Genomic DNA, 17,242 nt, shown 5'->3' on the forward strand with positions numbered 1-17,242 from the left:
ATCAGGGAACAATGAGGAAACCCCATAAACACCAGGAGAGTGTGTTTATTTCCTTTGCTTCAGCCTCCAAGACACATGGTCTTTCAGCAGCAAAGAACATAATGTATCACTCACTCCCTCTTTGATGAGAATTTAATCTTTATATCCAGATCCCACACAGCAACTACTCATTAAAAAATCAACATTTAAAAAATAAAAAACGAGGCTTCTCAAAGAACAAGTTGCCTTTTTTGTGACAAACAACACTGATCCAATCCAAGTATGTTTTTGAGCATCACAAGGCCCTGTGCTTATGGATGCCATGACATCTCTACATAACTTCCAGCGCCGGTTGATCTGAACCCGCATACAGGTCCACTAACCCCTTTCAGGTGTAATCCTACTGGCCTTCACTCAACTTAAATCTCTGTCTCAGTCTTGCTTTGTCCTTCTTGAGCTTGACATTGTAGAAAAGCTCAGGGTGCCAGGTTTCTCCACTGACAAATTCATGGAAGACAGAGATCAACTGAGGAACTTTTTAGATTAAAGGGGTCTAAAGAGACATGCCAACTTAATTCAATGTATATTCTTAGATGGAATCTTGGACCCAGAAATAAGTGAGAAAATTTGAAATCTGAGTAAGGTGTACATACTAGATAACATAATTTTATCGATATTAATTTCCTGATTTGGATAATTATACTATGGTAATATAGTACTACCATAGTATATAAGAGTACCTTAAACTCTTATATACTAATGCTGGCACTCAGCAGCCAGAGAAGCCAGTATATGGTACTCATACACTATGGTAATATAAGACAATATCTTTGTTTTTAGAAAATATACACTAAATTAGAGGTAAAGGAGTGTTATGGATATAACTTTCTCAAGTGTTTCAGAAAAAATCTTTAAGGGGAGTGATAAAGAGAGGGAGAGAGGCTGGCGAAACAAGTATTCTAACATTTGAGGACTGGAAGTGAAGAATACATGGGAATACTTTGTACTATTTTTGCAATTTTTTTTTCCCAGTGTATATTATTTGTAACTATTTTTCAAGTCTAAAATTATTTCAAAATAAAAAAATTTTAAAAAGTGTGTCAGATTTATGCCCACGAATACAATAAACTTAATGTATTAAGGATATTTTTAGGTAAAAGGAAGAAGATCTCAACATAAAACCCTATGCCACCTTTTCTGTTTAAGTGCTGAGCCACTCAAAGAAGCAGTAAGCAAATTTTGGCAGGTAATGTTAAGGGTCTTAAAGTGAGAAAAATAATAGGAAGAGTGGTTAAGATTTAATATATTTAATTTTTTAAAAAAGTAGTATACTCACTGTCCAATCCAGGATGGCTGATTGTCATTAATGAGATGGATTTTGTCAATGGAGAGGAAATGGCTGATGTACAGTAATTAAATCCCTGCTGCTTAGATCTGTGACATATCTGTGAAGTAAAAAAGTAAAGAACAGGTTGTAAGCATATGCTCTCATATTTCTAGATAAGCATAAAACCTTGTAATTAGACCCACATAGTAAAATAAGGCAGTAAAGAAGGGGGTGAGAGCACAGGGCTTGTGGTCAGACAGACTTAGGTTAATGTCTGCTCCTGCTACTTAACAGCTGCTCGATTTCAGAAAAGTTACTTAGCTTTTCTGAGGCTTAGTTTTCTCATCTGTAAAATAGGGATCATTAGAGTATCCATTCTTTACAGTGGTTCTGTATCCCTCATAGCATCTAACAATGTTTCAAACTTAGTAAGTACTTAATAAATATCTGCTGGATGCATAATCACTTAAAAATAATTTCACTGGAAATATCAAACTACATACAATACTTGTTCTTTGAAAATCTAAATATTTCTTCATACAGATATAGTAGAATATCAGTAATAGTATTCTGATTTTGCTTTATTTTTATTTATTTATTTATTTTTTTTAAGACAGAGTCTCACTCTGTCACCCAGCTGATGTGCAGTGGCATAATCTTGGCTTACTGCAACCTCCGCCTCTGGGTTAAAACGATTCTCCTGCCTCAGCCTCCTGAGTAGCTGGGATTACAGGTGCGTGCCACCACTCGCAGCTAATTTTTGTATTTTTAGTAGAGATGGGGTTTCACCATGTTGGTCAGGCAGGTCTCGAACTCCTGACCTTGTGATCTGCCCGCCTCGGCCTCCCAAAGTGTTGGGATTACAGGCGTGAGCCACTGCGCCCAGTCTATTTTTATTTTTGAGACAGAGTCTCACTCTGTCGCTCAGGGTGGAGTGCAGTGGCATGATCTCGGCTCACTGCAACCTCCGCCTCCCAGGTTCAAGCGATTCTCCTGCCTCAGCCTCCTGAGTAGCTGGGATTACAGGGGTGCACCACCATGCCCAGCTAATTTTTTGTATTTTTGGTAGAGACAGGGTTTCACCATGTTGGCCAGGCTGGTCTTAAATCCCTGAGCTCAACTGATCCACCCACCTCAGCCTCCCAAAGTGCTGGGATTATAGATGTGAACCACCAGGCCTGGCCTCTGATTTTAAGTAATAGGAAATTGAGATTCAAATAAAGTGTCTTAAGATCACAAACAAAACAACAGTGTATCTGGAAAGAAGCCTAAATCTCTTCCCTATCCTCTTTTAAGATGATACTGATTCTACATGAACATAAAGATAACTGAAATTTGATAATTTAACTCTCTCAGTAAATTCACAGCAGCTTTGAGACCATGTAATCCAACCACCTGTAGAAGTTTCTGGTACAATATCCCTGAAAGACAGTCATCTAGTGCCCACTAGCACACTTCTGGTGATAAGAGCCCATTCCAATTGTTAACTGACTTTATCGTTAATCCTTTCCCTTCACAGAATGAAATCTGCCTCCTTATGACTCACACATGTTGAAAGGGAAGCAGCAAAAAATCCGTTACTAGCATGAACTTGACTCAATTAGGCCAGACTTCTGATTATTTAGAGCTTGTTTCATGCGTAACCATGGCAGCTGAGGCAAACAGTTGCTATGTTTCAAATACAACTGTGAGGTCTAAAAAATGACCTCAGTGAAAGGCAGAGACTTTTAACAGGAAGTTGGCTGCAGGCAACTCGTCCAGATCAGAGTGAAACAAGCAGCTCAAATACCTACTCTGAGGTTCCATACAAGATAAAAACTATGGGTAAGTAGAGATTCCAGGAAGGCTAAGCATAGCAAGGCACTAAAACAACAACTTTATCTAGAAAGACTGAATCAGAAAGTCCACTTCAGAAAGACAGTCCATTTTAGAAACACATCAGTGGTAGTAACATCTTACTAAAATGCAGGGTTATCTGTCAAATTCCTGGAAATATCCATCTTAGAAAAGGTATCACATAAATAATATTAAGAAAATTAAATCATTCTTATTTCCTCATTGAAAACTCATCTACTCCAAAAACCTGGAAAAAAGTAGACAAATTAATAGCCAGGAACTCTTGAGTTTAATACTGTTCAGCTAATAATAGCCACTTACACGGCCTTAGGCAAGTCATTTAAATGAGCTTGAGCTGAATCTGAAGGGATATATCAGTCTTGGTCTATGATTCTGTTTACAAATCCACAATTTTGGTATTTTACCTCATCTTGTAAATGATTTCCGAAGGATTCTATAAATTCAAAGTGCAATTTATTTTAAAGATTTTTCCTTCCTTCCTTCCTTCCTTCCTTCCTTCCTTCCTTCCTTCCTTCCTTCCTTCCTTCCTTCCTTCCTTCCTTCCTTCCTTCCTTCCTTCCTTCCTTCCTTCCTTCCTTCCTTCCTTCCTTCCTTCCTTCCTTCCTTCCTTCCTTCCTTCCTTCCTTCCTTCCTTCCTTCCTTCCTTCCTTCCTTCCTTCCTTCCTACAATCTACTCAGCTTGCTACTGCCCGCGCTGCGGACTGCCTGGGACTGCCGACGCGCGCCACCGCTGCCTGCCGCTACAATCTACTCAGCTTGCTACTGCCCGCGCCGCGGACTGCCTGGGACTGCCGACGCGCGCCACCGCTGCCTGCCTTTTCTCCTTTGGATGCAGGCACGCGTTCGCCATCTTGGCCACGCTGGTCGCCAGCTCCTGACGCCGACTGCTCTGCCCGCCTCAGCCTTCCGAGGTACTGGGACTACAGACGGAGTCTCGCTCACCCAGTGCTCGGTGTTGCCCGGGCTGGAGGGCGGTGGCGTGGTCTGGCCTCGCGGCAGCCTCTACCCCCCGACCGCCTGCCTTGGCCTGCCAGGGTGCTGGGATTGCAGCCCCTGCCGGGCCGCCGCCCCATCTGGAAGGTGGGGAGCGCCTCTGCCCGGCCGCCCCGTCTGGGAGGTGAGGAGCACCTCTGCCCGGCCACCCCGTCTGGGAAGTGAGGAGCGCCTCTGCCCGGCCGCCCTGTCTGGGAAGTGAGGAGCGCCTCTGCCCGGCCACCCACCGTCTGGGAAGTGAGGAGCGCCTCTGCCCGGCCACTCACCGTCTGGGAAGTGAGGAGCGCCTCTGCCCGGCCACCCACCGTCTGGGAAGTGAGGAGCGCCTCTGCCCGGCCACCCACCGTCTGGGAAGTGAGGAGCGCCTCTGCCCGGCCACCCACCGTCTGGGAAGTGAGGAGCGCCTCTGCCCGGCCACCCACCGTCTGGGAAGTGAGGAGCGCCTCTGCCCGGCCACCCACCGTCTGGGAAGTGAGGAGCGCCTCTGCCCGGCCACCCACCGTCTGGGAAGTGAGGAGCGCCTCTGCCCGGCCACCCACCGTCTGGGAAGTGAGGAGCGCCTCTGCCCGGCCGCCCCGTCTGGGAAGTGAGGAGCACCTCTGCCCGGCCGCCCCGTCCGGGAAGAAGTGAGGAGCGCCTCTGCCCGGCCGCCCCGTCTGGGAAGAAGTGGGGAATGCCTCTGCCCGGGCGCCCCGTCCGGGAAGAAGTGGGGAGCGCCTCTGCCCGGCCGCCCCGTCCGGGAAGAAGTGAGGAGCGCCTCTGCCCGGCCGCCCCGTCCGGGAAGAAGTGAGGAGCGCCTCTGCCCGGCCGCCCCGTCCGGGAAGAAGTGAGGAGCGCCTCTGCCCGGCCGCCCCGTCCGGGAAGAAGTGAGGAGCGCCTCTGCCAAGTCGCCCCGTCTGGGAAGTGAGGAGCTCCTCTGCCCGGCCGCCCCGTCCGGGAAGAAATGAGGAGCGCCTCTGCCCGGGCGCCCCGTCCGGGAAGAAGTGAGGAGCGCCTCTGCCCGGCCGTCCCGTCTGGGAAGTGAGGAGCACCTCTGCCCGGCCGCCCCATCCGGGAAGAAATGAGGAGCGCCTCTGCCCGGGCGCCCCATCCGGGAAGAAGTGAGGAGCGCCTCTGCCCGGCCGCCCCATCCGGGAAGAAGTGAGGAGCGCCTCTGCCCGGCCGCCCCGTCTGGGAAGTGAGGAGCGCCTCTGCCCGGCCACCCACCGGCTGGGAAGTGAGGAGCGCCTCTGCCCGGCCACCCACCGTCTGGGAAGTGAGGAGCGCCTCTGCCCGGCCACCCACCGTCTGGGAAGTGAGGAGCGCCTCTGCCCGGCCGCCCACCATCTGGGAAGTGAGGAGCGCCTCTGCCCGGCCGCACCGTCGGGAAGAAGTGAGGAGCGCCCCTGCCCGGCCGCCCTGTCCGGGAAGAAGTGAGGAGCGCCTCTGCCCGGCCGCCCCGTCTGGGAGGTGAGGAGCGCCTCTGCCCGGCCTCCCATCGTCTGGGAGGTGAGGAGCGCCTCTGCCCGGCCACCCATCGTCTGGGAGGTGAGGAGCGCCTCTACCCGGCCACCCATCGTCTGGAAAGTGAGGAGCGCCTCTGCCCGGCTGCCCCATCTGGGAAGTGAGGAGTGCCTCTGCCCGGCCACCCATCGTCTGGGAGGTGAGGAGCGCCTCTGCCCGGCCGCCCATCGTCTGGGAAGTGAGGAGCGCCTCTGCCCGGCCACCCATCGTCTGGGAAGTGGGGAGCACCTCTGCCCGACCACCCATCGTCTGGGAAGTGAGGAGCGCCTCTGCCCGGCCACCTATCGTCTGGGAAGAAGTGAGGAGCGTCTCTGCCTGGCCGCCCCGTCTGGGAAGTGAGGAGCCCCTCTGCCCGGCCGCCCCGTGTCTGGGTAGAAGTGAGGAGCTCCTCTGCCTGGCCGCTCCGTCTGGGAGGTCTACCACGGAGGCCAGAGGCAATGTGGGGGCTGGACGTGGTGGCTCACGCCTGTGGTCCCGGCACTCTGGGGGGCGAGGCGGGTTGATCACTTCGGGCTAGGAGTTCGAGACCAGTCTGGCCAACTTGGCGAAACATGAAGAATACAACAGACAAACCAACCAACCAACTCAATGACAACAAAACAGGTCTACCCTGGAGTCATACTCTAATTTTTTCTATTTTCTTCCCTTTCTGATCCTTTATCCCACTTTCTTTTTCTTCCTCTTCCTTCTCCCTCTTCTTTGTCAAATAGAGGATTGAGTTATTATCACTGATCCATATAAAGTCCCTCTCTCATTTATTTTAACTCCCACCCCCATTTCTATTCCCCGACTTCCCATGTGCAACCTTCCTAATATGTTTGATACGCATCTTTTTGTTTGTATGTATTTTTAGAAAATGTTTATTGTTTTTGTATGCAAAAAAAAAATTAATAAAAAAAAAAAAAAAAAAAAGATTTTTTCACTGATTTACCCTTAGCAAAGCTGTGCTCAGTAGCCACCCAAGAATTGTTCCTATTTTTTTCTTCCTTTTTCTGTTACCATTAGGCTAAGTAAATCTAAATCACTTGCTTCAACAAGCATATTCTTCATATTCCTATTTTTTCTAACTCTTTCTGAAGTATCAGAACAAGTAGAAAAATTTTTTAAATGGGCAAAATTCACTCTTCAACTGATTTTCATTATGCCTAAATCTCTATTCGTCTGGTCTCACACAAGCATAAGTGTTACAATAATTACTAAGATAATCCTTCAGTGTCAAGTTTATATTTGGTCATGTTCATGCTTCGTAGTAGGATGCAATAAAAATTTAAACTTCTACACAAAGTCCTACTCAGCAAATCAAGGAAGAGGCTGTTAACATTTTTGTTTAATTAGAAATGTATCATTAGATTTTTGCCTCAAACTCCAGTCATCTATTCAAAAACAGTTTTTTTTTAATTATAAGTCTTTCATTTGGAGGAAATAAGATGCATCCCAGAATGCTTTCATAAATTAATCAGTCTTCTGACCCAAGAGGAAGAGAAAAGACTTGCAGTGAGGTACAATGCTATAAAAGCAAATAATTTGAATTCTCAACTCAAAACCTCCCTGAGGGATTGTCAAAAGTGGTAAGTGATAATGAGGACACCCAGAAGATGAGAACTAAGAAATCACTTTGATTTGGCTGACATGGAAATCCATGACCTTCAAGACAGGAGTTTCAAGAGACTGGTGGCAGCAGAAATTAAGAGATGATTAGGTGGTGATATAGAGAAGGCAAAGGCCAGGAGCAGTGGCTCACACCTGTAATGCCAGCACTTTGGGAGACTGAGGCAGAAGGATCACTTGAACTGGGGAAGTTGAAGCTGCAGTGACCTGTGATGGCACTACTGCACTCCAGTCTGGGCGACAGAGTGAGACCCTGTCTCTAAATAAGTAAATAAATAAAATTTTAAAAAGAGAAGGCAGGGAGCATAGATGCTCTCTTAAGAATTCTGGTAGGCATCAGAGTGAACAGGCAACCTACAGAATGGCAGAAAATTTTTGCAATCTACCCCTCTGACAAAGGGCTAATATCCAGAATCTACAAAGAACTTAAAGAAATTTATAAGAAAAAAAAAACTCCATCAAAAAGTGGGCAAAGGATATGAACACACACTTCTCAAAAGAAGACATTTATGCAGCCAACAGACACATGAAAAAATGCTCATCATCACTGGCCATCAGAGAAATGCAAATCAAAATCACAATGAGATACCATCTCACACCAGTTAGAATGGTGATCATTAAAAAGTCAGGAAACAACTGATGCTGGAGAGGATGTGGAGAAATAGGAAGGGCTTTTACACTGTTGGTGGGACTGTAAACTAGTTCAACCATTGTGGAAGACAGTGTGGTGATTCCTCAAGGATCTAGAACTAGAAATACCATTTGACCCAACAATCCCATTAGTGAGTATATACCCAAAGGATTATAAATCATGCTACTATAAAGACACATGCACACGTATGTTTATCGCGGCACTGTTAACAATAGCAAAGACTTGGAACCAACCCAAATGTCCATCAATGATAGACTGGATTAAGAAAATGTGGCACATATACACCATGGAATACTATGTAGCCATAAAAAAGGATGAGTTAATGTCCTGTGCAGGGAGATGGATGAAGCTGGAAACCATCATTCTGAGTAAACTATCGCCAAGGACAGAAAACCAAACACTGCATGTTCTCACTCATAGGTGGAAACTGAACAATGAGAACACGTGGACACAGGGCGGGGCACATCACACACCGGGGCCTGTTGTGAGGTAGGGGGTTGGGGGAGGGATAGCATTAGGAGAAATACCTAATGTAAATGACGAGTTAATGGGTGCAGCAAACCAACATGGCACATGTATACCTATGTAACAAATCTGCACATTGTGCACATGTACCCTAGAACTTAAGGTGTAAAAATAATAATTAAAAAAAAAAAATGAATTCTGGTAGGGATGGGAAGGAGAGAGAATCAACTGACATTTCCTGGAAGGTGTAGTAAGAAAGTTTTCTTTTTTATTTTTTTCCTACAAAGGAGAAACTTGGGATATGTTTTAGAGAACTGGGAAAATTAATAATGATATGTAGCATATTTCAAGATTCATTTTACTATTGAGAGGGTAAGAGACGGTCTCAGATAAGAAGGAAAAACTCAATTTAATATCCTGGATACTTTCCTAATTTTAAAAAGTGTGCCTTGATGGAATATTTAAATCTATGCAGATTAATGGTATTCTTTATTTTTTTCTTTTTTATTTTTAGAGACAGAGTCTCGCTCTGTCACCCAAGCTGGAGTGCAGTGGTTCAATCACGGCTCAATGCAGTCTTAAACTCCTGGTCTCAAGTAATCCTCCTACCTCAGCCTCCGAAGTAGCTGGGACTACAGGCACAAGCCACCATGTCCAGCTAATTTTTAAATTTTTTGTAGAGATGGGGGGGGTCCTGCTATGTTGCCCAGGCTGGTCTTGAACTCCTGGGCTCAATTGATCCTCCCGCCTCAACCTCCCAAAGCACTGGGATTATAGTCATGAGCTACCATGCCTGGCCCTTTTTAATTAAGTGCTGAAAACCTGGTTTAGTGCTAGATTAAGTATATCATATAATGGGTAAGTAATCATAGCTACTAGCCTTATACTACCAGAAGCCTTGCCTTCTATATTCATATTTTGTGAAATACATTTTTTCCAAATTAGACATATTTAAGACTTACCTGCTGATCAAACATCCTATGTTTTCTCTGGCCTGACTCCAGATCCTCTTCTGAAAGTGACACCAAAGAGTCAATCCGTTCCTCACCACTGAATGGGTGTCTGAGCTCTTTGGCATTTGCAGAGCTTACTTCTAGAGACAAGGATGGCTTGTTTCCGATACCAGCTCCTCCTGTCAAGCCTTCTAGACTGAAACTGAACACAGGGCACAAAAGTTAATTCATTCTATTTCTGGGTCTCAAAAACAAAGGAGGACACAAAATCCCTTTGGGTATATCTCCCTTGTTTGTGTATTATTTCTATGTCAGCTAGCAAAACTGTCTAAAAGGGCATGGCACAAAGAATACCACCTACCTTTCCCCCACAGATCTTGGAATACTGAGAAAGAATACTGCACTTAGATTTTCTCATTGCATTAAATTTATCCAAATGTTGAACCACCTAAGATCACTTCTCAGATTTTTTTCCATACACTATATGGACAGATCATAGTTATCTGATATTTTATATATGTTTTTTCCTTGATCTAAATAATCTTTGTGAATCTAACTCTACTAATGCCAAGTAATTAAATGTCACAGAGAAAATATGAGCTTAAGTAACTTTCAGAAGGCAAACTGGGTAACTTGCCCTTATGTCCATTAAGTGGACCTTTATAATTTTACGTTCAAGTTGACCTTTATAATTTTACAGGTATGCTTTCACCCTAGAAAACCCAAGTGTTACTCATGAGCATTACCATCTACGCACACCTGGCCAAACTACTGCTGACAGGCTTCTCCAGAATTGTTAGTTGCGACAGGCACATACAATACCTTAATGAACAAATGCTGAAAAGCAACCAGGTCTAAGAGTAGAAAGAGTTGTAATTTTTTGCCTGGATATTGGTAAAGGGAACAAAGGCAATCAGGATTTGGCATTTTAAAGAGGATTCCTCCAAGAAAGATTCTGTGGTTTGCAGAATGAAAAGCATTTTCAGTAAGCAGAAGGCTACAGAGACAGGTTAGTGATTTAACCTCCTTGGGTTGCTAACTAGAATAATTCACATCTGTTACAACTGCAGCGGAAACTTCTTTAAAATAACCAAGATCTCAAAACATAGCTGCAGCTGACCATGTTCTCAGCTAACAATGAGCTGGAATTCAATCTGAAGGTATACTGAAGCTACTTAGTTACCTCCACTCAAGGAAAACTGTACAGAAAATTGCTCCAATTAAGTTCATACCTACCAGTCCAGGACTTGTATTTGCTTTTTTTAATTTTTATTTATTTATTTATTTTGGTTTTGTAAATAACTTACGAACTGAAGCCATATATCTCTATTTTCTCAAGTAGGTAAATTAAACAATGGATATGTTTTTCTTCAATATAATAGAAATCATGACTAACTACAAGTAAATGTCTCTGTAAACCTCATTTTCTTGCTTTTCCGTTTTTTGTTTTTGTTTTTGTTTTTGTTTTTGAGACAGAGCCTCCCTCTGTTGCCCAGGCTGGAGTGCAGTGGCGCGATCTTGGCTCACTGCTACCTCCATCTCCCGGGTTCAAGTGGTTCTCCTGCCTTAGCCTCCCAAGTAGCTGGGATTACAGGCACCTGCTACCGTGTCTGGCTAATTTTTGTATTTTTAGTAGAGATGGGGTTTCACCATGTTGTTCAGGCTGGTCTCCAATGCCTGACCTCAGGTGATCCACCCACTGCAGCCTCCCAAAGTACTGGGATTATAGGTGTGAGCCACCATGCCTGGCCTGTAAAACTCACTTTCAATACCAGGGATAAGAAGAGGGGCTAAGTGAAGAAGAAATTACTTGAAAAGCCTAAGAAAACCAGATCTATGCTTACTGCAAAACTTAATTCTGAAAATGTTTTAGTAATTAAATCTGGCTGTTCAGTAGAGAGAAGAATATGAAACGATGAGGAGTCTCTGAATTTGGAATCTACACAGAATGGTGGATTTAGAAGCATAATAGAAATCAGTGCATCTTATTAGCTGCCTTGGTTCTTTGATTGTTTTCTTCGGGTTCCAAGAATTTTTAGGATCTGAAAATCAAGACCGACCAAAACAGAGAGAGATAAATCTGTGCAGAAAACATCAAATCTATGGCCATTTGAGACACACAGGATGCATCACCTGACTCTGGGGCTGCATCCCTTCAGTTGAGTTATTGACACCCATAGCAAAGGCAATGAAACGCTGTGCACACAGACAAAGCAGGCTGCACATATGCATCCCAGCCACACAGAAGCCAGCTCCAAGCCAAAAGCCCTGATGGCATATTTTATGGTTCCCCATTTGGTGGCTGGACACATAACAATATCATACCTTCTGTAATTAAAGTCAGCACTCAGGCCAGCAGAGTACTGCACACCAGAGGGGCACCAGCTCATACTGGGGATGACATCAAAGACAGAAACAGAAATGCAGGGAGAAAAGAGGAAACAGGAATGGGGTTATTAGGTTTAAAAATGAAGGGCATAGTTAGAGACAGACGGATTTATTTGATCAACAAAAAATTTAGGAATGTAACATTGACAATTTTTAAAAAGGCTATAATAAAAAACCATAGAAACTTAAAAATGTTTTCTTGTCTAGACAGTGTTGTGGAAAAGACTGTGGGTTCTTTACAGTATCACCAGTTCAACCTGAAACCCAAAAATTCCTTCCAGTGAACCATGGCAACTACCTATGGCTTGCTCTTCAGACATGAGAGGTATTTCAAACTCCACCAATGGGTACAATCTCTCCGTACATCCCATACTCCCATATCACCCTTACCACAGTATCTCTAATCCTAGACTTTTTAAAAGAGACAGTGACAAATTGTGCTCTGGTGGGCTCATGGAGTCATCAGTTTTTTTTGTTTTTTTTTTTTTTCATGTGTTTCCATTACGGATCCAACCAAACCAGACAATTAATTAATAGATTCTGCATGATAAGATACTTAGTCAACACTGGCATCCATCTTCAAACCCTACTCACTAGGCTGTTACGTTGAAGCATATAACACTGATTATATTATTTGCTTATATTTTAATGACAATGAAAATTCCCCCCCAAGACAGAGTCTCACTCTTGTTGCCCAGGCTAGAGTGTAATGGTACGATCGTGGCTCACCGCAACCTCTGTCTCCCAGGTTCAAGCGATTCTCCTGCCTCAGCCTCCCGAGTAGCTGGGATTACAGGTGTGCACCACCACACCCAGCCAATTTTGTATTTTTTTTTAGTAGAGACGGGCTTTCACCATGTTGGTCAGGGTGGTCTCAAACTCCTGACCTCAAGTGATCCACCTGCCTCAGCCTCCCAAAGTGCTGGGATTTTAGGCTTGAGCCACCACACCTAGCTGATAATAAAAATTTTAAAAAAGGAATTCTATGGCACTGCCTTAGAAATGTATCTTTTTAATTTCAAGTTTGTTTCCATCTTTCCCGCAAGATAAAAAAAAATCCATCTGATCATCTACTTCCTTGAATATCCCAGTAGGGGTGTCTACTATCAAGCAGCAGGGACAGAAAATCTGGGGTTGGAAATGCTAAGTAAACACCACTGGCTAAAACAATAATCAATTCAAAATGCTGTGTGTTCTATGAAGGAAACTGCATGGCAACGTCGGGATTTTTATTAACAAAAGCTATCATTTAAAAAATACCCTGCTACCTGGGCCATAAAGTTCTAGGTGATATGCTTTTGTTTTCTGAGAAGAGATAAAGGAACAGCTTGTGGACAATAAAACCACTCAGCTCCCTCCAGAATCTTGCAGATGGGAAGACCTGGCACCAAAAACACCTATATTGGATACATCTAATAACTTTTGTTTTGTTGTCAAGTGGGGTTTTTGGCTGGAGAAAGGAGACAAAGAAAATGGTGGGAGGATGTAAGAGCTACCCCATGGCTCTTTTAAAAAATCTTTACCGTATCATTTAAAACTAAATACTATAAAACATTTTAAATCAGATTAAATTAGTGGTATAAAGCTTACAAGTGCAGAAGCAGAAAGTAAAAATATAGTGGAGACACTTCGCTGGGTCTGGTAAGTGGGATGAGACTGACATAATTTACTTGTGTGAGGAGAAGATACATATTTTACAAACACACATAAGACTCAGAAGTCCATTCTTTGACATTATTAACTTAAATTTTAAACTTCCAGTTAATAAATAGGCATATTTTTACCTAAATATCCAACTTCTTTTTTAGAAAAAGAATGTGGCAAATAAGTAAGTGAACATACACTGCCAAACCATCATTCTTAAAAATAATCTCCTTCTACAGATTTAAATGTTCCTTTACTTTCAGGATATGACAATGATGTGGAAGACTGTGAGGAGATTTAACACGAAGAGAGTGAAAAACAATAGGGAGACAGGAAGACAGACATGATAGCTTTTTTTTTTTTGAGACTTAGACTCACTCTGTTACCCAGGCTGGAGTGCAGTTGCAGGATCTCGGCTCACTGCAACCTCTGCCTCCCGGGTTCAAGCAATTCTCCTGCCTCAGCCTCCTGAGTAGCTGGGATTACAGGCGCATGCCACCACACCTAGCTAATTTTTGTGTTTTTAGTAGAGATGAGGTTTCACCATGTTTCCCAGGCTGGTCTCAAATTCCTGGGCTCAAGCAATCCATCTGGCTCAGCCTCCCAAAGTGCTGGGATTACAGGCGTGAGCCACCGTGCCCGGCCAAGATATAACAGCTTTTCTAAGGAACCAGGAAGGAAGTTGCAGATGGTCTACAACATCTGCCCTTTCTGGTAACAGAAAACTCCTTTCATAATTAAGAGTATTTTTGAAAGCATCGTCATTTCCTCAATTCCTCAATTAGTAGGGATATTTAGTAGTTTTTTGGCTTTGAGATTTGGAAAGTTCTAGATTAAAAAACAACAATGTCCCTCCTCCTGCCTTATAATACCTGTTGTAATGTTTCGATTTTACAAAATTTTAAATTATACATTACGTTCTTCCTACAAAAATAAGTTTCACTAGGGATGAAACTGGCTGGAGTTGTTGATGACAGGCACATCTATACACTAACTCGGACGCATCCAGCAATCTGTCATCTCCCACCTTGTCATCCAGGTGCATGTTTTTAATAAGTTCATACTGAAGAGCTTTAATAAAGACCCAGACAAACGTATCTCCAAAGAACCTTCTACTGAAATACTTATTTAGTAGAGATGGGGTTAAAACTTATTTAACAACTTATTTTCTGGAAGAACAATTTCATAGGAATCATGATTATCTGAAATTCATGAGAATATCTGAATTTCAGCTCAATTTCTTGCCTAAAATCTGGAATTAAAGAAAGCATCCACTTGAAAAAGACAAAGTAGGAAAGATCACTATTTGCCTACTTGCCAACAAACAGGTTCAGCTAATAGTTAAAAATATTTCTTTACAAATGCCTCCTAATGTGAGAAACTAACAGTAATATAACCCTAATTTTTGGATTTCTAAATATTTTTCTAAACAATGAAAGAAAAGGTCACTAATGACTTCTAAAGAAAATCCAATGGAAAATTTGAAGCAAATTAGCAATCTGACTAGAAATTACTTCTCAGCTTATAAATCATTTATTTTTAGCTTCAAAATATTACTTGACAAATACTAATTAAGGAATTCAAAGGCCAAGGAATGAACCTACGCCTCTGACTTGCTTTAAGAAATGACTACATCCACAATGGAATGGAAAATGCCAGGTGGTCTAGTAATAAAGTCCTTCATTACATTATTAAACAATGTGTTGACAATACTTTAGGGCCTGTGCACAAGCACATACACATTCCTGGTTTTTCTTTTGTGGAGAAAAAAAAAAAGTACTCCCCAGGGTCCATTAAATAGGCACGACATAGACAATTCTTCGAACTCTCCTAGAGAAAGCTAGGTGAGACCCTATTATCACAGTCATCTGAAAAACAATAAGCACAAGATTTTAAAAAATTAAAGGCCGGGCGCGGTGGCCCAAGCCTGTAATCCCAGCACTTTGGGAGGCCGAGGCGGGCGGATCACGAGGTCAGGAGATCGAGACCATCCTGGCTAACACAGTGAAACCCCATCTCTACTAAAAATACAAAAAATTAGCCGGACGTGTTGGCAGGCGCCTGTAGTCCCAGCTACTCGGGAGGCTGAGGCAGGAGAATGGCATGAACCCGGGAGGCGGAGCTTGCAGTGAGCCGAGATCGCGCCATTGCACTCCCGCCTGGGAGACAGAGCAAGACTCCGTTTCAAAAAAAAAAAAAAAAAAAAAAAAATTAAAAATAATTTTTAAAAAAGATAAAATAGCATAAAACTTCAAATTAAAGAAAACATTTCATATAAAATGGACACTGGCAATTACTAAGTACCTATATTTTATTTGCCTGAATTAGATGGGACATTACTTAAAAGCAGATGGTCCAATCATGGATTAAGCAGAATGAGATGCTTGTTAGTATATGCTCAGAAGTGACATGGTTAGTCCATCAAGTTAATGAACTCTGTACCTTCTTCTATGAATGGGAGGTCTCCTGACAACATCCCCAAGAACTCGCATTGAACTGAAAATGAATGGTGAAGAGGTCAGTGTTGCAGGTGAAACAAAATGGGATACAAATGCATGAAACATACAGACACCACACTGGGGAGAGAGACACTACTCAAAGAGAAATGGCAAGGGAAGAGAATGAAGGAATGTGGAATGAGAAAAACATCAGGACCAAAAGGGCCCAACAATTTCTGTGGAGGGCTACTTTGCTCCTCCCCTTGCTCCAAGGAGTTAATCAGATGGCAAAAGTTATAAAGTTTATTAAATTATTAAAGAATCAGAAAAAAATTACTACTCAAAGCTTTAAAGGGGTTTTTCTTAACACTTTAAAATTCAGGTTATACTACATGCAGGTAATACCATAACAATTAGTCAAACTAATTAAAACCTCACTCTCATTCCATTATCTTCAGAGGTATTAGAACAGTGGTCCTAGGTAAGCCCTAGCAGTAAATTCAAACAGGAGATCCCATGACATTATGCAGGATAAAAATAAGTAGAGTTCTAGTCTCAGTTCAGTCTAGAACTGAACTGAGATCACCATGTATGGCAAATCATTTATTCTGAGCTTCAATTTCCTCATCTGAGCTACATGACAGAGACAGTCACATGGAGCTCTAAAATCAAAGTTGTGACAAAGGAACCCATAGTGGATTACAAAGAAAAAGGGATTGTATAGAAAATAAACCCTCATTCCTTGATGCTGTTATCATCTAAGATAAGGCTGTCCTGCCAAAAAAGTTACATTTGCTTCAAGAAGAGAATTCTGGCTGTAGGGATCATTCACCATGCTCTTACATTTTCTGTTGCTCTGAATGCCTAAATAAAAAAAGAGTACACCATGGGCAAAACTGGGAAATTACTTTTTATATAATCTAGGGTCTCAAACGTATATAAAAACAAGCTAGCAGAAAAAGCATGCTGCTTATTTTTAAGGTTAGCATCCTACATGCCACCATAGAATAATATGGAATTATAGAAACAGCATTTGACTAAGAGATCAGAGACCTTGGATAAATGATGCAAACTACCTGCACCAGTCTTCTCATCTGCAAACATGGGGATAATACCACCTGACTCATGGAGAGGACTGAAAAATTATATCAGATATGTGTTATAAAGAGAGTCTGAAAAGATTAGCAAATTAGGAAAGTGTAAGAAGGTGTTACTGTGAGCTCCATGAAGGCAGGGACTTTGTCTTGTTTACCTATCTCCAGAACCTAGAGCAGTGTCTGGCACATAGCGAGTGTTCAATATATGTTGGCTGAATAAATAAGTGAATGAAGGTGATTAGACAGCCATAATATTATCAGGAAATTGAGAAATTTGAGCAAACTGCTACAGCTGAGCTGTTTATATCAATGATTATTATTACTATTATTATTATTAT

General features: G+C 42.8%; 1 protein-coding gene across 14 annotated transcripts in view; it reads right to left on the reverse strand.

Annotated features, from left to right (window-relative positions):
• The window catches only part of AKAP13 (A-kinase anchoring protein 13), a 368,214-nt gene that overhangs the window by 77,815 nt on the left and 273,157 nt on the right, over nt 1–17,242 (reverse strand). For 8 of the 14 annotated variants that reach the window (XM_063638599.1, XM_063638597.1, XM_063638598.1 and 5 more), the window contains 4 exons: nt 15,812–15,865; nt 11,663–11,728; nt 9,347–9,539; nt 1,316–1,424 (listed from right to left, as the gene is read on the reverse strand). In XM_063638599.1, the coding sequence (XP_063494669.1) occupies nt 1,316–1,424; nt 9,347–9,539; nt 11,663–11,728; nt 15,812–15,865 (422 nt within the window). The remainder of the gene's footprint in view (nt 1–1,315; nt 1,425–9,346; nt 9,540–11,662; nt 11,729–15,811; nt 15,866–17,242) is intronic. The other 6 variants (XM_063638604.1, XM_063638603.1, XM_055277348.2 and 3 more) reach the window with 3 other exon arrangements.

Source organism: Symphalangus syndactylus, chromosome 5 (assembly GCF_028878055.3).
Source record: "Symphalangus syndactylus isolate Jambi chromosome 5, NHGRI_mSymSyn1-v2.1_pri, whole genome shotgun sequence".
Classification (NCBI taxonomy): domain Eukaryota; kingdom Metazoa; phylum Chordata; class Mammalia; order Primates; family Hylobatidae; genus Symphalangus; species Symphalangus syndactylus.